Source organism: Netta rufina (genome assembly GCF_964035555.1).
Source record: "Netta rufina genome assembly, chromosome: 5".
NCBI classification, from domain to species: Eukaryota; Metazoa; Chordata; class Aves; order Anseriformes; family Anatidae; genus Netta; species Netta rufina.
This window is the reverse complement of record NC_140128.1, coordinates 8143792-8166660: the sequence shown is the minus strand read 5'-3', so window position 1 is coordinate 8166660 and position 22869 is coordinate 8143792. Positions and strand designations below refer to the sequence as shown.

The window sequence follows — 22869 nt, the reverse complement described above, 5'->3', positions numbered from 1 at the left end:
TGGTGTTACTCAGTGCTCTGTTACTAACACCAGCTTGTACTGCTCCTTATGATGTTTCTAGGTTCCTGCTATGCCTGGCTGTACTTGCTCTGAGTACAGTTGAACTTTCTTATTCTTATCACCCACTCAAAGTCTGTTGTAAAGTCAATTAGTAATTACTTGGTTATAAATGACAGGGGAGGGAAACACAAGTGTAGAGCTGGGAACTGGGTGGCCTTACTTTGTTCACGTTGGGCTGTGAGACAGGAGTTTTTGGGTGGGCAGAAATACAGTGAATTCTCTCTCTGATCTTTTCTTTCATTGTATGGCAACTCTGCAAAACACACATACTGTGTAAAACACACGTACTGTGTAACACAGCGGCAGCAGGTGGAACAACTGAGTCCCTTAAATCCACCCGCTACAGCTCACCTATCGAAAGGCTATTCTGCCTTCGAAGAGGTTTGGGAAGAACAGTCCCTTTCTGTAAAAGAATGTCGGTTGTGAATCCAGTCTGGAAAGAAAACTACCGGGCAGGAGTTGAAGAAAGTTTCTATCCGATATTTTTTTTGTTTGTAAACGCTCAAATTCTAAATATAAACAGGGAAAAAAAAAAAAAAAAAAAAAAAAAAAAAAAGAAAGAAAAAAAAAAAACACTTTTTACCAGTGTAAGTGGTTATTTAAAGCCTTCTTTTAGGCATTGCTAACATCACCACGTTGGAACCCCTCACCTTCTCCACACGAAGAGGCACCGTCCTGACCGCCTCACGCCCCAACGGCCGCGCCTCGCGCCCAGCCCGGCAGCGCGCGCCGAAGGCGGGAACGTGCCGGCCGCCCGCTCCCTCCCCGCTCCGCCGGGGGGCGCCGCCGGCCGGAAGCGCCGCTCGGAGCTGAGGCGGTGCCGGATGGAAGCGGCCGAGCGGCGCTGAGGCAACGGCGGGCCCGGTGTGGAGGCGCTGGCAGGTAGCGGCGGGTGGCGAGGGGTTTAACGGGCGCGGGGGGTGTGTGGGGTGGCTCCCTGACAGAGAGGGAAGCGCAGGCACGCTGAGGCGGCGCCGCGGTGGGAGCTCGTAAATGTTGCGCTGACCGTGCCTGCTCGCGGGGCCACAGCCTGGTGCGCTGGGAAGCGGGCACCGAGGAAAAAAAACGTAAAACTTGACCCGCGTCCACTCCTCGTCCTCTGCCCGGAGCATCCGGTGCGCGTCTGAGGAGCTGTGCAAGGCCGAGACTTCAAGGAGAGGTCTTTGTTAGCTGACTTAGGGTACAGAAACCACGGCAAAGAGGAGTTCAGGTCAGCTAGCAATTCAGGACCGGGCTGGTTGTAGTCCTTAAAAACAGTCCTTAAAAAAGGGGGTTCGGTTTTGACCTGAGAAATCAATGTTAAATAAGCCTTAGCTATTAACTTGTTGACTTAAGTCTTTCTGTACAGATAAAGTGGAAAAAAGAAAAACAAAACTAACCTTATTTTCTTTTCAGAATGATACTTGCTTTGCTTCTCAGACTCCGGCGTTTTCACGTTGTCCCTCCACGTTCAGGACTCTTAGTGCCTCCGCTGTGCCTGCTGTAGATCTGAAAGCACGAGCATTCATAACAGTAGGCTGGGACACCTGGTTTAAAAATAATTGTTATACTCTGCTCCATCTTGCACAAGATACAAACTTATTCCTTAAAACAAGCTGACTGGTCTAATATAGCCAACTGTGTCGTTTATATTTGGAACAGGTGAAGCACTCAACAGTAGCACGTCCTGTGCAAAACGTTTAATTGCTGTGCATACGTGGAAGTGTGTTGTGTAACTGCTTCAAATCACCTAGTTTAAAAAACAAACAAACAAACAAACAAAAAAACCTAAAGTGTTACAGTCAAGGGAATTTCTGCTGCAAAAATGCCCTAGGAAGTGACTTTGGGTGTTGTGTAAGGCCTATTAACTTATTGTTGCTCCGTGATAAGCTTTTGCACTAAAGTTGCTATGTTCCTGTTTCTTTTTACTGGTTAAACTTACACATTTCGTGTCATTAGGTTGTGTGTGATGCTACTTGGTTTTATTTTATTGAAGTAGCATCCTGGTCTGTCTGTTTCTGTTAGACAACTGGCTGATATCTTCATTGATTAAAAAGATGTTAGAACCAATAACTGTGCTTTTTCATTTCTCTGGTTTTTGTCTGTGCAGAGTAGCGTATAGGTGAACATTACAATCCAGTTAGGTCATAGTCACATTAAGGCTTTCAGAGGTTTTGGAAGGCAAATTAATTCCTTTTTTGGGTAGAATGTTTTTCCCATTTTGTTATGGTAGAAAATAGCACAAGATTGGCTCAGGCTCTTATTTTTGGGGCTAGCACTGGACTTGCAACAAGCGTTGGCATGGGCAAAACCACACTGCAATAGCTAGCTTTATTTTTTGTAGTAGTTTTTGTGTTCAAGTAACTTTAAATGACTGCTCAGTATGCTTCGTATTTACACAGAACTCAGGTGGAAAGAGCTGCATGCACAGGCCAAACGACCAGAACAACTGCACACATGCAGAGCTACCGCTCTTCACATATACCGTGGGCTGATGTTTCTTGGAAAGGCTCAGGGGCATTCTCTGTGCATTGACTTGCTCCTGTTCAGGAAACCGGTGTCTGGAACAGGCTCCCGTCTGAGCAACTCGTCCACCTCACACCTCCCTTCCAGATTGCCTTTGAGAAAGCAATGCTGCTACTAGCGTAAACATTTTGAATCAATACTTACAATGGCTGGAAAAAATTGCCTCTGAAGGGAGTATAAAATGCATGGCTTAATTCTAAAATGACATTCAGTGTATTTTTAGTCTTATCTAGACTGGAAGGATATAGTACAGTTTCTTTAAATGTATTTTAAGCTACTTAAACCTAGTCTGTCAAGCTTACAGGTAAAGGTTTGCAGCACAAATCTGATTGATTTTAATGCTTTCTCTAGGGTGATCTTCACAGAAACTACTAGAGACTTCAGAGAACTCATTTTAGGCCAAATAAGTGAAATAAGTTGTTCTGATAAAGTAAAATGGATCCTTGTTCAGTTGGAGTTCAGCTTCAAGCTGCCAATGAATGTCATAAGACCTATTACACCCGTCACACTGGCTTCAAGACTAAGCAAGATATATCATCGTCTGATCTATTGTTACTTCAGCTTAGGACTGGAATGTCCCTTTCAGAGAACAACACTATCTGCTTCCATCACGCAAAAATCTACATTGAAAGATTTGAAGACTTGCAAAAGTCATGTTGTGATCCCTTTAACATGCACAGAAAGCTGTCAAAGAAAAACTTGCGTGCAATTGACTTAGGTGACGCAACTTTTCTAAGTGCCAAGTTTGGAAGACAGTTTGTACCTGGCTGGAAGCTTTGTCCTAAATGCATGCAGGTCATAAATGGAAGCGTGGATGTCGAATCTGAGGAGCGCCAAAGAAGAAAACTTGATTCGGACGTATGTATATGGATCAGTTTTCCCACTCCCTCTAAATTCTGAAAACTATTGGAACTGGGCTTCATTCAGTGCTACATAAACTTTTTTTTTTTAATAGAATTATGAAAGGGTGTAGTCTTCTTGATGCATGGTAACTTACTGTATTTAATCCTTTACTTGAAGGACTGCTCGGTGAAATGAGTGCATACACACATTCCACTTGTTTTACCTTAAAAATCCTCTTCCCTAATTAAATATTGTGGCCTTGATAATTAAAGTAACTACATGTACTAGGGTGACTTACTCCTTTAAGATTATGTAAGTACCAGACTGCTGCTAGTATTTTAAGCTGTTACTCAAGCCTTGCAAAAAGCAAGCAAACTGAACACTGCGAAAGGTTGCTTCTAAGGATGTTGAGATAAACTTTATTTAGTCTCCAGTTTTAAAAACATCCACTGTTTCTAGCAGTTTGTTACCAAGTGGACCTGCTTTGAGACGAATTAAGTGTACTCTGGTGTGGTGTCTGAATGGCGAAGGCCACGGTGTTTGTTCAGGGGAACTGGTGTGGGAGGGTGACGCTTCAAGTACTGAAATCAGAATACAGCTTTTACATTCTTGGATGCTTTGTTCAAGAAGTTTGCGGGTGTGGGAAACAAAATCAGCAAGAGCTCATCCTCATATGCTCTATAGTAAAACAGCATTTGAGCAGCAGCTATCCAACTATATTTCTCAATATGCCTATCAGCATCTGATCAGGACACTGATGGCAGGGGGGAGGGAAGGGTGAAGAAACGTGAAAATATTGATTAAAACTACTATAAAGCTTGTGGTAGTACTTTTTGAGACTGGTACAGTTCTCCAGTATAACACTTACAACTTAAGTCTTCTCCAATGCTTAGTAAACTGTTGACCTCAACGCTAAGTTATTGCAGTAATCTGGGTAAACTGTATATTTTCTTATGAATTTACCTTTGTATTCATAATGAAGTGAGATTTTCTGTCTGTTCAGGGACGTACAGCTAAGGCTCTGAAGTCTCTTCAGTTTGCTAATCCAGGGCGGCAGACTGAATTCACTCCTGAGACCAGTAAGAGGGAAAAAAGAAGGCTGCAATCAAAAACTACATCATTTAATTCAGACAGGTGAGCAGCTTCCTGTATTTACAGGAATTACCTAATTTATAATTAGCTTTATCTTAAAAATAAAGAAATTGATAGTTGATGTCCCTATAACACTAATGTATTCTGTATAGAGGATGTTTTGCTTGTCTGGGGGTAGCTTTTTTGTTTTGAGGGTGTTGAAGGTTACTCACTGATGCAAACAAAACAAGGTAAAGTGATAGCAGACAGTCCATATTTCAGATGCTTAAAATACAAACAAGCTTTTTGTTAGGTGTGACAGTACTGCACAGATAATAGATGAAGCTATTAATTTACGCATAAAAATCTGATAATAGATTAAACTTGAATACAGTAAGGTTAAGTACACTTGAAATAATGGAGTTGTCATATTTCAATAAACTCAGTAATTGCACTTCAGAAACAAAAATGTGCAAGTCAAATCCTTACATTTAATTAAGGGAGATCTTCACATCATTTGAAAAGTAATAAAAAGTTAACCTCATAAATATTCCTAAGTGTTATTACTAATAAATATTTGAAGTATTGAAGAAATAAAAGCTTCCTGTTCCTGAAATGAGTTCAAAAGCGCTATACTGGAAATATTATATAAAGCTGGGAAACATTGTCAAGTACATTAACATCTTAAATTAATGCAGTGTTAAAATTCAAAAAAAATTTCAAAAAAGCAAACTTCTGTCCACATCTGTTAGCTGCTGGGCATCAAAATGTGTGGATCTTTTTTAACAAGGAAATAAGTGTTGTTTTTCATCATACAGGCAAGTTATACCAGCCAAGAGTAAGGTCTACGATAGCCAGGGACTACTGCTTTACAGTGGGATGGACCTCTGTGACTGTCTTGATGAAGATTGCCTGGGGTGTTTCTATGCTTGCCCAAAATGTGGCTCCAATAAGTGTGGAGCTGAATGTCGCTGTGACCGCAAGTGGCTATATGAGCAGATTGAGATTGAAGGAGGAGAAATCATTCGAAATAAGCACCTTGGTTAGTGCATATGCTTTTTTTTTTTAACCTGGATGTATGATGTTCCATGCTTAAACACAACAAATTAATTATTTTTTTATGAAATCCACTGGAATTTATCACAATCTACACGACTAGTGTGCTTTCACATTCAATCCCAGTATGATTATGAACATTTTCTTAATCATACTACTTGTTGTTGCATTTCTCTCTATCTTGTACTGTCTTGTCATCTAAGTTCTCATTGAACAGTCTTGCACTATAATAACATATAAAGGTGCTATTTTCCCGTGACACATTAGCCACTCACCATCACTTTCTATACTGCTTTTGCCATCTCCGTGTATCCCTCATTTTTCAGAATCTCATGGTTTGGAATTATTTTGTGAAAAACTCTCCTATTTTAAGTTACCACTGAAGTTACATGCAGTATTAATAAAGCTCTCTCCAGTATTAATAGTGAATGCTACATCTTCTATAGATTACCCCAGCTACATCTGAAAGTCAGTCATTTCCATTTGATTCAAGGGTATTTAGAATAACAGATCCCATCCAAGCTACTGGGATCTGTGATCGAGTTATCCTTATGAATTTAAGAGCCTCACTCTTAAAGTGTTACTTTTCAATGCCTTGACAGCTTAATATGTCAAAGTATTTCATTATGGTACTGTTTGTTTCAGTTGTTACACAGAAACCAATTTTGCTGTATTTGTAATCAGTCTATAATTGGACTGTACGGGTACTTCAACAGCCCTCTCCTCTTTTTTCTTTTTGCTTGTTTTTAAGGTAAAGGTTTACATGCAGCTGAAATGAATTCAAGTATCTGTTCCCAAACTAAGAATATCCAGACTGCTACAAAAAACAGTTGAATATTTTTGCTTCATACAGCATTTATCTTCAGGAACTTTAAAACTTGCAAAATTACAAGATGTATGGAAATGAGATTTTGTAACTGAAATATTAGTTGACATTTGATGTGTTATTCCCTGGTATTTGTGTTACGTGCTGGATGAACTTTATACTTCTGTGACAGACTTGGAAGACCTGCATGTTTGTTGCATCAGATTTATTCAAGAATACTCTTAACTGTTGCTTTCTTAAGGCTTTTACGTGGTAAAGTTACATAATCTTGCTAGTTGTTTAGAGTATTTTAGTTTCTGCTAATTGTCACAAAGGTTCTCACCCCAAAATCCAAAGTTACGCTTTGAGTTTTACTGACATCTGCTGGTCCTAGTGAAGTATTGTTTTGTACTACATTTGTTAGGTCTTATAAAAATATAACAAATATAACTATTTGTTAGTCTATATATTTAGAAAATAAATAGACTCTTTTTTGATCAGAACAAACAATGCATGCTTGTCTCATTAGCCTTGGTTTCCAGCCACAAGAATCATCGTGCAGATTTTTGCAGATTTTTTCACTCTTTTCCAGGTAGAAACACCAAAATAAGTAATATCTGTGGCTTCCGTTACATGCAAATAGCATTTAATACAATTCAATTTGTTGACTTCAAAACATGCTTATCCTAACAGTAGTTTAAGTCACGTGCTTGATCCATATTTGAAACTGTTACAGCTTGTAAACGATTTTGTATTAGATGAAAATACTAATACATTCCTCCATGAAAGGGAGGGGGGAAAGAAAGCCAGTTCAATCTTGTAAGTTTGATGGTGGTTATTTTTTTTTATTTTTATTTTTTTTACGATCTGACCAGAATCAGCAGTAGCTGTTCTTAACAAGCTTCCATTTGTTGAATAAAACTTATTAACACCTAATCCCATGGTTGGGCTTTTGAATGGCTGAGTGGCTGTTGAATTTCAATGAAGTGAAATGCTTTCAAGTCCACCCATAGCTTAAATTGTCCAGAGCATCCCATTATTAGAACATTTTTCTGCATCTCCATTAAGTCTCTGAAAAGCTAATACAGTCAGTCTCTCACTTTACACTAGTAATGTTGACTTTCCCAAATAAATCACTCAAGTTCTTTTCTAACAAATTGTGTAGAGCTGCTATTTGACAGAAAACCTGTAGTAAGTACTGAGCACTGTTGATTGCTGCAGAAGCTAGAGGAAGCATTAGATTTTTCCTGTATAAAGTTTTTTAGTGTTGGCTGTTCAGTTGCCCTGCTTACATATTTTGGACTCTCAGTTACGGAGTACTTCCTTAGCAAGCCTAGCATTCAGCACTGTATTGAGTTGAATATTATGTCTTTATACACTATCATGTCCCCCTGCTGTTTGCATCTGTTAGAGACATACTGTTACAAGTCAAATTTTACCCTCCTGCTAGATTTAAAACTTAGAGCCATGAATTTCTGACTTACCTGGATGGTTTTACTAAGTTAAACACTAAGTTATTCCAACAGCCTAATACAGAAATTTCACTGGGATCTGAAAGTAACGTTCCCAATAACTCATATCATCTTTCAGAAGTACTCCAACTAAGCCTATCAAACAGTATGTTCTACTGAATATAGCCAAAAGAAACAACTACTTTCCATAAAAGGCACAGTTCATAATTTTGCTATAACCATTCGCAGTTCTGCCTGCATTAAAGAGAACTTCTTTAAGAGAAGTTAACTTCTGCCCTTGGATATTAATTGCAAAAATTAATGCCTAGACAAACTTCACATATTCAAAAGACAGAAGTCAGTGACAATAGAAAAATCTGGTTTGTGAATAACGCATGTCCCATTGATCAATTTGTTTTTATTAAACAGAAGCTCCAGATATGTGATCTCAAGTACAGTGCTAAATACTGTTTTGGTTTATTTCTCACAGGGAAACTCACATCAAATTTAGTACATGAGGAGCAAGGTGAACATGTAATCACCTATATTATCAGTTACAGAAAAAGCTGATGTAACAAGCTTAATACTTCAAAAAGATCACAGAAAACTCAAAGCATGTCCAGAACAATTGATTACTTTCATGAAGTGAGGCTGACTGAAACCAAGCCTATGAGACAGATACAATGAGGGGGGTGTTTCAGCTAGCTTTCTCAGGAGAAAGCTTTTATTGGAAAAACTAAATACTTCTGCTTCAAATGAGCGCACGAACGAGGACAGGTTCAAGGCCTTAATGTTGTCTAATGTGAGGGAGGAGGCATGGAAGAAAAAGCAGGAAACTGAGTTAAGGTGACAACTTTAGACCTGTTTGAATGCTCTTTTCAGTCTAGGTGCTATCAATATTAGCCAGAAAAGACCAATAGGCAACTGCACAAGAGCAAACACTGAAATCCCAAACTGACATAACTACAGAGAAGTTAAATGGTCACATGCACACCTGTCTTATGCAACAAAAACAGCTACTACTTACCTTGCTAGAATCAGCATTAAAGCCTTTGAGTTCCTCTAGTCTCATGAAAAAACAAGCAAAGCTTCCAGTTTGTTTGTTTCCCACTAATTTTAGGAGGTTACATTTTTAGTCGTATTTATGTCAATAAATACAGAGTTTCAGCATGTTTCAACTAATTTCTCAACAGAATGGAGGATGTACAGACATGTAGTAACTCCGATTTAACATCTTTCCCCCTCACAGCCTAGATAGTATTCCCCAATAATTCTTCAAGAAAACATTTCTGAAGTTCTATTCACATTCATACTGACTTCTAATCAGTTATTGTCATAATGACAGTGTTTCTTTACTTAAATTGGTTAACCACTTCTCTCCAACTTTACGTTATACATGCTTTTAAATCCCACTAATACTAGAGGAACAGTTTATTAAAAAGACTGTACTTGTATTTAAAGATCTTCAGTTGCATCTTAGACTACCAAAGTGGAAGCCCTGCCCAAACTTATGTTCTTATGTTCACTCATTGGCTGTATAAATTTCCAATTAACAGCTCTGCTCCAAGCGCATATTAAAAGTTCTGTAGGTAGGTGTGAACGACTGTGATTAACATGTCCCGTTTACTCTGTAGGGGTTCTGTTCAAAACTTACAAACCTGCTTGAGAAGAGCAGCGTTTCAAAGAGCGTTTTTAAAGTTCCTTGCATCCAGCAGAGGGCATCAGCTCCCTGCAAACCTCACCGTTCACTTCTGGTGTGCTGCAGAGGTGTAGCCACTGCCTTTGGGGGCAGAGAGGATTTCCTTGTTGGACAGATTTTGGCATCAAGCCCTAGACAAGAGATGCACAGCCTCCACGTCTGTGAGGCTGAAACATAGCAGACTCGAGCACAAGATTAGCGCTTCATAAGAGAAATGGATATTCTCATGCTCTTTATAGAGGCTTCTCCCCCACCCCTGTATATCTTGCTGATTGTCAGTTCTTTCAGTAGAGATCAACCCAACTCTTTACAGATACGTTTCATGATTTACAATGTTCACTATGAAAACTTGACTAAAAGCTTCTATCTCACCATGCTCTTAGAAATCCAGTGCTAGGTATCCGAGAAGCCCATTCATAGCAGGGTTCTGCACTCACTGGCAAAACAGGAGTCTCTCCAACACTCACCGTGCTGCTGCTTCCAGCATGCAGCTGAAGAACTGCACACCCTCCATTTCTCAGAGAAATGTTTGTACTCCAGTGCAGTATTTTACTATGAAATACTAATTCACTCTGACCCATGGGAAAGCTATAGCCACCCAAGCCTCCAGAATGTCCCAACCCCAACACAGCCCTCCTGCCACACTGTGCATCTCGCCTCATGTTACCCCTTTACCTGCTTCTTCACGTTTCATCAGGAGCTAGTGACCATACCATGCATACAAGAATATTAAGGACAGCCTCCAGGTAGACTGTGCATCTCTTCCCACAGCCACCTTCCTGTGCTCTGCCCTATTATATCCCCCCAGCTCACACACCTGCAGGAGATGCTGTTGATAGAGTGGCAACAGCAGCAGCCAGAAGTACTGCACCAGCTGCTGTAGAACAAGATAACAGGGGCAGCTGGGACAGGGAAAAATATCTCTGGATCTCCTGTAAGTGGTGAGAAAACTGCCCTAATCCTTGTCTTCTTCCCCCAGTTCCCTTTAGCAGCCCCGCACACGGGCTCACCAGCAAGTTCAATCTGTCTGGTACACTGCATGACCTGCCCCCGAGTTAGTGCACCATTAACAAGCTCAGTTCTCCATCTCACCCACAGGTGACAGCACTGCTGCCTCTAACCTGCGGAGAGCAAACAGGGAAAGGGATTTAGCATCCCTGCTGAGCCCAGGCTGCAGCCAGATGCTAAAGCAATTCCCTTCAATCATCTTCTGATTTTCTTTGTTATTCTTTTATTTGTTCTTGAATTTTAATTAATAGCATTACTAACTTTAAATTGTTCATTTTGGCTACTAAGTTAGTAGCACGAAGCAGAAAACATCAATTTGTGTATCAAAAAACCAAGATCAAAATAGTTGCAGCATGCACCAGCTAAGCAATCCAGGTTAGCCACTTACCAGAATCGTTAGAACTTCTGAAAGATAAGTCACTAGAAATTCAAAGATCCTACCCAATTCACAGCCCTTCAGGCCCCCCAGTCTTCTAATAAACTAGATTTAATCATCAAAATACACTCACCACAGTCTAGTCCAGATAGAGAAGAAACAAACATCATAATCTAAGGTATACAGACCCTACAGAGCTATTCCATTAACACAGCTGCTCTGCTTAAAGGTAAAAAATTAGATGTTACTGACTTCCAGTAGTATAATAAAATTCCTAACTTAAGTATTTTTTGTTGGAGTACCTGATTGATCTGCTGGAGTACCAGTCCAGATGTAGTCAAGAAAATGAATTTCTCTCCCCACTTCATCCATTTTCTACTGTAAATGTGAAGGACCAAAAAAAGCCCACAAAAATAACAAACAAAAAAGTCAGACCAATGAGGCAACCCCCATCCCAAGAAAACCTCCTTCCTCCTCCTTCTGTTTTATAACATCTTACTGCTCTGGCAGGTGATTCCCTTGGGCGTTTCCAATCACCTGGGCTGAATCCTACCAGCTGACCTCAATGTTGCTAGAATCTTTCTCCTGACAATCAGCTCTCCTTAACAGTTAACCTTATTAATCAGAGTGATTATACTTCAGGTTACTTTTCACTTACTATCTTTGTGCCGCTTCTTGGGAGTTTGAGCTCAGTCTAAGAACAGAGAAAATCAGCATGACTGAGTCTGTTAAATACACTTACGTAGTCTGCATAACCTCATGCCAGGCTCCTAAATTGCACAGGCTCCATCAAGCCCACTTGTCTGTATATTTCTCCGGCAATAGCAAGTTTTGCAGTGAGCTCACATGAACAGTCCTGTTGACTTCAATCAAATTCCTCACCTGGGTAGGCAGGCTGAGCAGATAGATCCATTCTACACCAGTGAAAAAGTTTGTATACTGCCCGTTGGAGTTCAGTGTCAGGCCTGGGGACGGGGACAAGACCACCAAACACAGCAAGGTAGAACAGATAGAGGTGGATGTAGCCGTAATAAACTAGCTGGGTACAAAGTACAGAGGAATTAATTACCAGCCAAAAGTCAATTATATCAGTAGGCAAACCCAGAATTTAATTTTTCTCGAAAGGTTTTCTTCCTACTGTCATGTTTTGGTTTTGTGTTTATTATTAAAAACAAACAAACAAAAAAGGCACAAATTATCTAACCTCATCTGTGCCAACTATGTTTATGACTCCCCCGTGTTGATTTCTTGTCTGTGAGCTGCTGACTCTCCAAAGTAAAACACAGGGCTGGATCTGTTATGGAGCAAATGAGAACGCAGGGCCGCTGACAAAGGAAATCCATCATAAAAATCACTGCAGAAGATGTCTGCAGCTTCTCCTCCTCCAGGTGCGAGTGAACTGCAGCATCCAGCTTTTCACGCGTGCCCCCAGCCTCCCAGCTGGGTGCCTCTCCCAGAACAGGCTGATACCCTGAGCCACGGTTTTCCGTGTGTGTGGTTTATCCAGCCAGACTAATTGGAGCAGACCTCATAGAAAGACCAAGCACAACTTATGCGGTGTAAGTTGCCACTGATCAGAGTAGATTTGCTTGGATCTCCCGGAGAGGGGTTGAGAAGGAAGACGTGAGGATGCTTTTCATAGCACAGGGTATGACTGAAGGGAACCTGTGTTTCATCGACTTTTATTGACCCTAGCAATTATTCAGTGGTGAACAGTAAGGTCGGAAATTATCCTTCTGCATCTTCTGCTTCAATGTAATCTGAAAGGGCCATTTATCACACAATTACAGCTGGTGGCTGGTCTGATATTTTGATACCAACATGTGCAACAGCCAGCTCTCCTGAAGGGCTGGAGCTGTGACTCTTCTCCCTCTCGCATCCTTTCTCTTCTCTGACTGCTAATTTCACAACTGGGTTTCTTTTTAAGCTGAATTGAAAACCTTTGCCTAGTTGATGATGCTTTTCACATGTCAGAAATTGCTACTGACATTTCAATTTTGCTTTATTTTTCCCCTTTCTTTGATAGTATTACAGAGAACATTTATATTTGAATAAAAAGCAAATAACGCATGTCAGAGTACGCATCAGGGAACGTCAAATTGTTTTTTTCCAATTACCATTCTATTTCAAATAGGGTAATGCAATTAAAGCGTAATTGCTGGAAGTGCAAAGCCAAGGTTATGATCAGAAGTGGTTACCCTTTCACTTTTAAGTCCTGTCTTACTAAATAAACTATTCCTGAGGGGCAAGTTGCTCCACGTAGCTGCAGGTATCCAGAAGCAGCCAACTGTTTGGCACTACCAGCGGAGTGACTACGTGTGTAATGACTGCCATCTCATGAAAGAAAAGCAAATATAGGTGGCTTCACCACTGATCAGCAACGTTCATGCTGCATCCCAAGCTGCCTGCCAGGCCAAGCCCCTGTCTTTTCTGATGGCGGGCTCCTGGCCATCCCCCTATGACAACTAGCTGTAGCCACTGGTACCAGCCGAGAGAGGGATTTCAGGGTAGGGAGTTCACCTCCGTGGTTCAGCTTCATCATGGGAGGGGTGTTGTGGGAGTCAGGGGTTTTCAAAAATTCAAGGTTCTTTTTGCAGAGTTGCTTTAGTGTCTATGGAGGGAAACGCAGTGCTACTGTGTCCGGCTCGTCCCAGGGTCTGTCTGATGGCAGGCTGGCAGCACGAGGAGTCAAGCTGAGCGAACTGCAGGGAGCTAAAAATGATTTTCACATGACACGAACATCCATCATTAACTAGCATGAAGCATTAATTAGCTTTGCCCTTTGTCTGTCCCCATGTCATTCATTGCTGGTGCCTAGAACACCACAAGGCATGCCGATGGTAGAAAATGGGCTTTTTTCTGCTGGGCACAGAGGAGGCAAATGGGAGAACTGAAAGCCACCTGTGACTATTCGAGAAGTCGTTGCAACGCGAGGGTGCTCCAAGCTTTCGGATGGAGCCGTGGGCTCAGGCCATTTAAGAGTCTGAAACTGGTGAAAAATCTGCCCATTTGCAGGGGCTGGCTCGAGGAGCTGGCTGGTGTAACACTTGAACGTCAAAAACCATTAGCAAGGTTTTAACAATGTTTTAAGTGCTCGAAGTAAAACAGCAATCCTTTATTATTATTTGCTTTATTTGACTGGCAATAGCGCTTAGAAGGGGCCCGGGCTCCCATTCACTACACTTTGAGTCACTATTTTCTGAGGGAGCAAGTGTTCCCATTTTCTGTGACAGTTTTGGTGGGACAGCGAGCCTGGATTCCATTTCGTCTGTCTTCCTCTCTGGTAAGGAGCAGACAAAAAATTCTCCTGTGGCACTTGTGAGTGAAGCGGCCTTCCTCTGCCATGCCGAGCACAGCTGGATCCCATCGAGAGGCTCCTCCAAGCACCCCGCTTCCTAAATAACACCGGGCTGCTTTCGACACCCACCAGCCTTCGGTGACATTAGAGACTGGCTTTGGCGGCCACAAGCTCTCTGGACAAGAAGAGAGACCTGCGGGGACTGCTGCTGTTTGGCCAGAGCTGCCCCGTGAGCTGCAAGCCCAGGCACAGGGCTGGGGCATGGCGGAGCACAGCTGAAAATCTCCCATGCTCAGGTAATGTGAAGCTGGAAGGTGAAACTGAACACACAGAGTTTGTTTTGTAGCATGAACATAACATTAACATCAGCGTTTAAAAGAAGCTGATACTAATACCTGTTTGTTTCTAGTGCCAGCCTTACTCCAAGGACATTTATCTGGTCACAGACGTGCCATCTCCCCACTGCACCAAGTCCTGCTCCCTGCCCGAAGCAGGAGACCCAGGCACACCAGGAAGCAATGGTCCCCGTGGGACAGACAGACCAAGGAAGAGCAGCTGAGTTAAAGCCTTTCTCTTGTGCCCTGGAGACGCGTCCTTATCTCGATAATTGGAGGAATAATAAATAAATAAATAAAACATCTTATTTAGCCACGTTGCTGTTGTTGGAGTCCTTTGTCTGTAGCACAGGCAGGAAAAACTTCGTGATTGATCAGGGGCGCGCAGGCCCATTTTCTATTAAAGTGTATTAATGCCAGGTTCTGTGCAATTAGTGGAAAGTCAATTCCCATTACTAGTTAACAGTATTGAGTATCTGCTTTCTTTAATAAAAAGCCATGTCCAGCATAAAGACCATAAATCGATAAGCAGCCACTTTCTAAATCTATTCTGTCTCCTCCAAAAACGCAGAGAGAGCAGTGCAGCTCAGAAGACAGAATAGATTTAAGAAAAGAGACCCCTGCCCTCCGAGAGCATAAATGTCTGCCACAGATCCTGATTTCTCACCTACTTCTGAACGGCAGCGTGGCTTCTGCTGTGACTCAGCTCTTCAGAAAACACATTGCTCATGTCTAAAAGCTGTACACGTGCAAACTGGTGTTAGAAGTCTTACACTGGCTTCATGGCATCTAAGACCAGGTTGGCTGAAATCCCCCACAGGATATTTGACCGCTCCACATGTTGAATACACAGGTACTGCTCTAAGCTGCCCGCGTGTCAGGGGCCAGGGCAGGCAGCTCAGCCAATAGAAGGGTTGTTGTCATGGAGAGGCAGGTGAAAACGGCGTGCAGGATAACCAGGAGGAGCTAGTTTTTTGCCTTCTGTTACCACTACAATCACTCCCCAGGACGTCCTATGGGTACTTGTGCAAACACAGCCTTTGTGTGGGTAACACACACTACCTGTGGCAGCCCAGGGGCTGAAGGCACCTGGCAGGGTTTGTTTCTTCATTGTAGCCCTGGCTTTCACTTGTGGCCCACAGACCTTTAGAAACCCAAAGGTGGCTTCCCAGAAGTAAAAGCTCTCTCGCTGTTGTCAGAAGCCCTTGATTTGCTAATTGTTTATTTGCAGAACCAGTGAAGAAGGAGAAGAAATGTATAGCATGGAAGATTAAACATTACTAAAGAAAATCTATTTTCTTATTTTATAAAGAAGTGAGGAAATGAAGATGTTTTGCCTAATCTAATGATCATTTGCCACACATCTGAGCACCTGAGTTCTTAGTTTGAATGTGTGTAGATGAAATTCAGATACAGAAAAGATTATTTGTAGAAAACTTGATTTTCATACACACATGGACACTATTTTTGTATTTTGATCTAGCCAGGGGACAGAAATCATATTATGAGATTTAATTATGTTATTGTGACTAACAGTTCAAGTTACAAATACAGAGTATTGAAAATGGAAGCAAAATGCAAGCTCTCTGGTAGGTAAACATTTTCTTTTAAATTGACTTAATTTGAATAATGAATAAATTTGACGAAATTGCAATCTGCTTCTGGAAGTTCCATACAAAGAAAAAGGAGCTGAGCTCATAAGGTGAATTATTAATGTCAGTATATTCGCTTTGCTCCAGTTATTTGTAACGCAGGAAACGCGAGTTGCGCGTGTACGTCATTTTAATATTAATTCAGTTGCCAGCTTCGATCTGAAATAATGAGACAGATCCTCATTCTCTGAGGATTTTTAGCACAAGTGAGATCAATACGGCAAAGCATTGTGCCCAGAGAAAGGCTAAGGACTGAGTGCGACCGCGATACCTGAGGTTGGTGGCTTTCCGACCCTCCTTGATCCTCACCGTGGCATGGCAGAGGCGCCCGTGCACCAGGAGCTGCTCAGCAGGAGCAGGAAGGCGTGTCCGGTCACTGCTGGGTTCAGATGCGTGCTGCGATCGTATCTGGGGTGAGTTTGATCAGGGTCAGCTAGAAGAGGATAAACAAAAGTAAAACATCACGTACTTCAACACAGCTGTGTGCAGCTGCCAGGGCCTAGGCCAGACCCAGGAGCTAATATCCTTGCTGAGACGTCCCTGCAGAAGTCGGCATTTCAGCGCGAGCGTTACACAACCTCCCTTTTTTTCCATTCACAGCACTTCCTTATTATTCATAAATACAAATTTCCATTCCATCTTTTCACCCTATCTATAAATATCTGCAGTTGCACCAAGTGTAGAAATGAAGTTCTATTAAAGGGAATTGTGAATTACAGCTATATTTTTAGATTTGAGCTTTTTGCTAATTTAGTTTCAGTGTTTCCCAGAAATGCAGGGATTTTAGTACTCGCAGCTGCTAACTGTGTGACAACACCGGGTGCTGAAGCCTTACATTTATACCCCGCACACACACAGGCCCACTGTCACTTCCCAGGCTTTCTTTTATCAGTAAGTATCAGCCTGAAGAGGACCACCTCTGGGACTGAGAAGGTTATCTGGAGCTTCACAGACGTGTTCAAATCCAGACAGGACTCGGAGAGTTGTAGAGGAGTCCTTAGCACTGGGAAAGCAACACCTTCCTTCATTTGGTGTCCTGGTTTAGCATCAGGGTGTAAGTAAATGTACTTGCAATGCCCGTGAAACCACCCATTGCAGAAGAGTAACGCCCCCTCCTCACACCTTTGCTACTGATTAAGAAGTGCTCAGAACAAGGTCCTTCATCCCAGCCTCCACGTGGACTCTCATCATGATGCCAGTGGTACAAGGGGCACGTTTGCAAGACTACGTGCTGGTTTTGTGTACGGCACTGAAATACCATCAGAATATGTTACAACGCTGCTCAGTGTACCGAGGCTTTGGTGGGGGTGAGGCTTTGCTGGGTGCATCGCATGACTGACACGGAACCCAGCGTGCTCCTCCAGCTAAGGATCCTGGCACCGACTTGCAAACCAATTGGATTTAAGTCCTAGATGTTGATCTGCAAAATACCAATGGTTCAAAAAGTCTCGAAGGCCATAGCAGAAGAGGCGAGGAGACAGCCTAAATTCTGTTTAGATACTTAAAATGGATTGTGTTTATGTTCCCATATAGGCTGTCATTGATACAGTCTAGGGGATCAAAGGGAAATAACAGACTAGGATCATTTCACTCTGAAGCAGCCTAAAACAAGGTGAGAATGCCCTTATTTTCACTAAAAACCTGAGAAGTCCCAAGGGAGCAGGCTGATTTGGGTCTTTTCCCCTCTCGGGCAAGGCTGAGCCCCAGCCAGGCCAAGGCCCCTTGTGGCCTGCTCAGAGACCTCTGCAGCATGGCCTTGCTCAGGGTGGGAACAAGTATAATGCACGAGGGAGGAAAATTTGGTCCAAAAACACTTGACCCTGTCTGTATTCACTACAGATATAACTAGGCTCTTGACATTCTAGATGTGAGAAACACAAAGCTTTGAGTATAACTGAGCATATTGCTGGAGCTGACGCTTTTAGATTTTTTAACTAGTGCTGTGCCGCTCTTCCTAGCATCATTTGGACATTCATCATTCATTGCGAACAAAATATATGTGGTCTCTTTCTAACAAAATCCAGAAATGCACATTTTATACGTCTGCTTTTTCTAATATGGAAGGCAGAAATCCATACAGTCTGGAGACTTAAGGTACTGGAAGTAATTTTTCCAAGCGTGATGCTTACCGCATTCGCTGTTTCTACCAGCTGCAATGCAGTTTCTCCTCAACATGAGCCCCACACCCAATGGTTAGAATTTGCTGGGCTCAGCCTTACGATGCTAACATGTCAGATCTGTGTGTTCCTGTGATGACTAATAGTGGTACAAGAATTAAACGTTACTCATCTGGTCCAAAATCTGCTCTCCATGGGACATGTACAGCAGAAACAATAGTGGGAGCTGGCTCTTTTCTTGGGGCTTGTTAGAGGCTTGTGCCAAGTCCCCTGGAAGGATCATCTATGAATGTGTGAAAAGAATAGTGGTGTCAGGCAAAATTCAGGTCCAAGTTTCATACTGGGAAAGGCTAGGGACTCTGCTGGGGTTCAATCCAGATCAAAATGACTTTTTATTTAATTCAGAAGGTGCTGTACCAGAGGTGAGGTCACTGCAGAGCTTGGTCCAGCACTTTTCTCACTTATAAGGCTGGCATGTACATACATCTCATATTGTCTTGGGGTAGATCCAGATTTCAAACCGAGCTTGTATTGCTGAGTTGCCCTGCACAGAGCCGGGAAGATGCTGGTTTCTTAAAGGGTGAGAAGATTTTCCTCTTCTTATTTCCTGATTGTGTATTCCCCAGAGGCATCTTAACAGCACAGCCCAGTGCCAAAAATTAAAACTAAAAAAGGACGGGGAGGAGAGGAGGGACGAGAATAACAAGACATACCTGCTGCAGTCCTGGCTGTATATTCCCTCTGTGTCCCACTGACGGTGTCATGTGGAAGGGAAATTGTTCTATCAGTGACTGTGTTAGATTCATGACCCCACCACAACCTTGAATTGGCCTTTAGTTGTCGCTGATGGGAACTGAAGAACAGCTCCTGTCGACATGATTGCTGCTCTCCAATGAATCAGAACACGCAGGGCACAGAGCAGCACATTAAACTAGCAACAGAAATATATCACTGTACTTTTATATAGATGTATTGCTTTTGCCCAGGCATATAAATGATTGGGCTATCCACTTATTTTTTTTCCAAGGACTATAAATTAAAAATAAGCTAAGGGTTTTGAAATTATGTTCTCTCTCTCTCTCCCTCTTTTTTTCTTTTTTTCCCTCCCCTTCTCTTTTTCTTTTTTTTTTTTTTTTTTTTTTCCTTTTTTTCTTTTTTTTAAGCTAGGAAGCTATTTTAGGTCTACAGTAAAACATTTTAAAGGTAATCTTACAGCCTGTGTCTATTTGAGCATCCTTTTTTTTTTCTAAAAGAAATCTACTACTGCAGTTCTAGTTCAGGTAATTTAACACTGCAGCGTGATCACAATTACTGCATGCACCCCTGTGCTTCCTTTGCTGCTAATGAACAGGATGCATGTTTTAATTTAATAAGACAAGTATCTTAAATGGCAAAATCTATGGGTGTCACATGTCAGTGTGTTTTTTTTTTCTTTCCCCTAACAAATATTTCATAAACTAAGATTATTTCAATATACCTTAAGCAAAGGTCACTTTGACTTGAAAGTTAGTTTGATGTACGGCTGCATAATTTAATGTAGTGCCTTCAAAACTGAAATGTTTCACCATTAAATTGAATTTAATTTTTGCAACCACCTCTGCTTGCCAATTGAATCTTCTTTTTACACCATCCATTTAATTCAGAGATGATATTACCAAACTTGCCATGTAATGCCTGCAGGAGATTGATTGCATTGTGTTTTGTCCATGAGATATTTCCAGCTCCTTGTGTACAGTTTGTCACTCACCAAGTTTACAGCCAGATGCAGAAAAAAATAAGCAAGCTGTTTCCCTTGCCTCCTTCCCCCTTCTTATTTTTTGGGGGGTGAAATGCAGAACAAAAATAATCCAAGAGTCCATTTCTTTATGGTGTAAGACCAAGGCAGGACAGTATCTCAGTTTTTGTTCCAATTGAAAGAAAGCAGCCCTACTGCTCAGCTCTGGAAACCCTTGCACATGCAATCAGCCCCTCGTCATGCCAGTGGAACAACTGACTTGTGTGAGGCAAAGTTTTCCTACAAGGATCTGTGGGACTGAGCCAGTCTTTTTTCAGTTGCTAAGGAAATTTGGTTTTAGCCGTGCATCTGTGCATTAGAGTAAATGAATTTGTAATCCACCAACATGCAGCCTGGTCAAAGAAAATAAACTAGCTGGTTACAGCTATTGCCTCTCAACAGAGTCATAGACACTGTGACAGTTCTTATGTGTCTTTTCACTAAACTTTGAATGATTGCATCTTTACTATATAGCACTTACTATCAAAGCTAGTAAGTATAAATAAAAACCTTTATTGCACTAGATCTGAAAATACTGGTCTTTTTAGAAGATGCTAATGCTAATGTGGTCATTCAACATTTTGAACCTTTTAGCTGACTGCTATCGCAGACAGCAACACTTCATCACACCACAGTTTTGACAATAGTTAAAACTTTTAGGCCTTCTGAGCAGCAAGTGCAGTATCAAGAGACTGGAAGGCTTTGTAGTGTGGGGAGGGCGTGTAGTACATGAAAGATCGAGCATCTAACTGCCTAGGAAGTAACAAGATCTCAGTACTCTTGCTTGGTTGCCACCTAGCCACTGTGCTTTAATTCTCTAGGTGTTTAATTGTCTATCAATAAATCTTTCTAAACGTTCCTGGCATGGTCAGAGTTAGCTGAGATCTTTAGAGAGCTGTGCACTCCAATACCTAGCTTGTGTTAAAATCCTATCAAGAGCCAGTTAACCCACGGATTATTGGCTGGTGGATGGAGGGGAGCATCTCCTCTTCTTTGTGTTTTCTCAAGAAGGGAAAATGTGATTGTAGGAGAAAGGCTTTCTAGCTGTGATCTCAGTGCAGAGAAACACTTACCTCTCTCTGAAGGAAAGCGGTGAGACAGGGGCTCAGCTTTTTGTCTCCGGCCAGCTCAGGCATTTCTGGGCAGCTCTGTGCTGAGCATGCTGGCTTCCAAAATAGGGATCGGTGACCTCTGGAGCACTGCCCAGAGAAGCTGGCTGTCAAACCTGGGCTGTGGGTTTTAAGGTCCATCAGTCAGACAGCGCAAGCTCTCGGTGACTTCTGTCCCCTTTAGAGCCCATCACAACATCCATCCACACACGTGTGCATCCTTAGGATAAGAGATGCTGACGACTCATTCTCCAGATTATTATTTAAAAAAGCAAAATCATTCTATTCCAAGAAAAAGGTACTTGCTCTGTGGCTGAAGTACCACCCTGAAGCACTTGGCTTCTTTCCCTGGTACACATGCAGTTTGCCACATGGCCTTGCGAAAGCCAATTAGCTGCTGCTTGGTTGCCGAGCTGGGGAATTAGGAAGTTTTTTCCTTCCCGTTTTACAGAGCTGCTGTAAGCCTTGACTCTCTAATAGCTTTAACACACACTAATTGTTTACAAATTAACTTTTGAGCATGACTGGTGCTAAATTCTAGACCTAATGAATTTATGTGTCGGAGGGCTCACTCCTAAGCTGCTTTGGGCTGCCAGGGACGTACTGGTACCTGCAGGGGCATTTCTTCCTTTCTGTGTTGCCAGCAGGGTGCTGAGGGATGGTGGTCACCAAGACAAGATGATCTCCAGCAGACCCAGGGACTAGCTGAGTGTTTTCCTTTGGAGGAAAGAAGGAATGAGACCAACCACTGCTGCGAGGCCAGCGAGCCACTGCCAGCTCCTGGCTCTTGTTTTCTTTGTTAAAATTCTGAGTCACTCTCTAATCTAGTCTTAAAAAGGCAAGGAAAAGCTCTTGTGAACTGCCATGGAAAAACAAAATAGCAACAACAAAACCAACAGAAAATGAGAAACTGTCAGAAGCTGCCTGTCCCAAATCGGGGCAGCAGCAGTCAGTGCACAGCACAGCTCCCTGGGACAGTGCTCCACACCCAGGACTGCTTACACTGAGTTGTAGCTCAAATCTTGCCACTGATCGAAAGTGAGGCAAAGTTTAAGTTATCAGCTGCCTTGTAACCACCAGTCCACTGAACTCAGATAAACTGAAAATACTTCCACCCCAGAAGTATAACTGGCACTTGAAGGACACATAGAAAGTCATTACTGAAGGGCGCTAACTTTTCTGATAATAAATTAGTTTTCTGACTCCTTGAACACTTTGTCAGCCCAGACGGTAGATTGTTTTATGACACAGGTCTGGCATGCTGTTTGCTTACTGATGTTATGAATGTCTGAGATTTTATTTAGGGTTTAGGTTATCGCCAGATGTTGAGATTGCACAGGGAAAAAAAAAATCTTGAAATGTCCTGGGCTGATCTGTTCATCCAGCAGCTCACGTGAAGGGGAAGGTTGACAAATTTCTGATATCAAACCCAGCTGTCAGAACAACACGGGGTAATAGCTGTCCTTGTCAAACGCGCCAATTAATTCACCGGACTGTCAATGGGGGTATAATTGATAGACTCCACAATCTGGCTGAGTAATGAAAGTCGGAAGGATTACTAAGACCATTTCACCTCCTAAGAGATCTTACAATGTAACCTGAGCTGTCAGCACTGTGATGAGGGATGCTTAGAAAAAAGCAAAACAACAGTTTTTTGCAATGGTAAACAGAGGTTTTCTGTGAATCCCGATTTTAAGGGCAGAAAAAGAA

At 42.1% G+C, this 22869-nt stretch overlaps 1 protein-coding gene across 6 annotated transcripts; it reads left to right on the top strand.

The window, feature by feature from the left end:
- Positions 1-867: 867 nt before the first annotated feature.
- On the top strand, positions 868-7229 carry ARL14EP (ARF like GTPase 14 effector protein). Of its 6 annotated transcripts, none has more exons than XM_084288441.1 (6): positions 868-942; positions 1456-1572; positions 2917-3423; positions 4412-4542; positions 5298-5521; positions 6287-7229. In XM_084288441.1, exons 3-6 carry the CDS (start codon positions 3001-3003, stop codon positions 6367-6369), a joined length of 861 nt encoding a protein of 286 aa, XP_084144567.1. In that variant the 5' UTR covers positions 868-942; positions 1456-1572; positions 2917-3000; the 3' UTR covers positions 6370-7229. The 6 variants fall into 6 exon arrangements, with proteins under 6 accessions (XP_084144567.1, XP_084144565.1, XP_084144570.1 ...); XM_084288439.1 differs by having other exon boundaries at positions 1456-1701; XM_084288444.1 differs by having other exon boundaries at positions 1456-1701; positions 5298-7229.
- Positions 7230-22869: the final 15640 nt, after the last annotated feature.

Excerpts from the sequence above, each read along its gene's own strand:
- ARL14EP (XM_084288441.1), top strand. The coding sequence starts at position 3,001 with ATGGATCCTTGTTCAGTTGGAGTTCAGCTTCAAGCTGCCAATGAATGT. Across the intron at positions 4,543-5,297 it reads ACATCATTTAATTCAGACAG|GCAAGTTATACCAGCCAAGA; the intron begins GTGAGCAGCTTC and ends TTCATCATACAG. Across the intron at positions 5,522-6,286 it reads CATTCGAAATAAGCACCTTG|GTAAAGGTTTACATGCAGCT; the intron begins GTTAGTGCATAT and ends CTTGTTTTTAAG.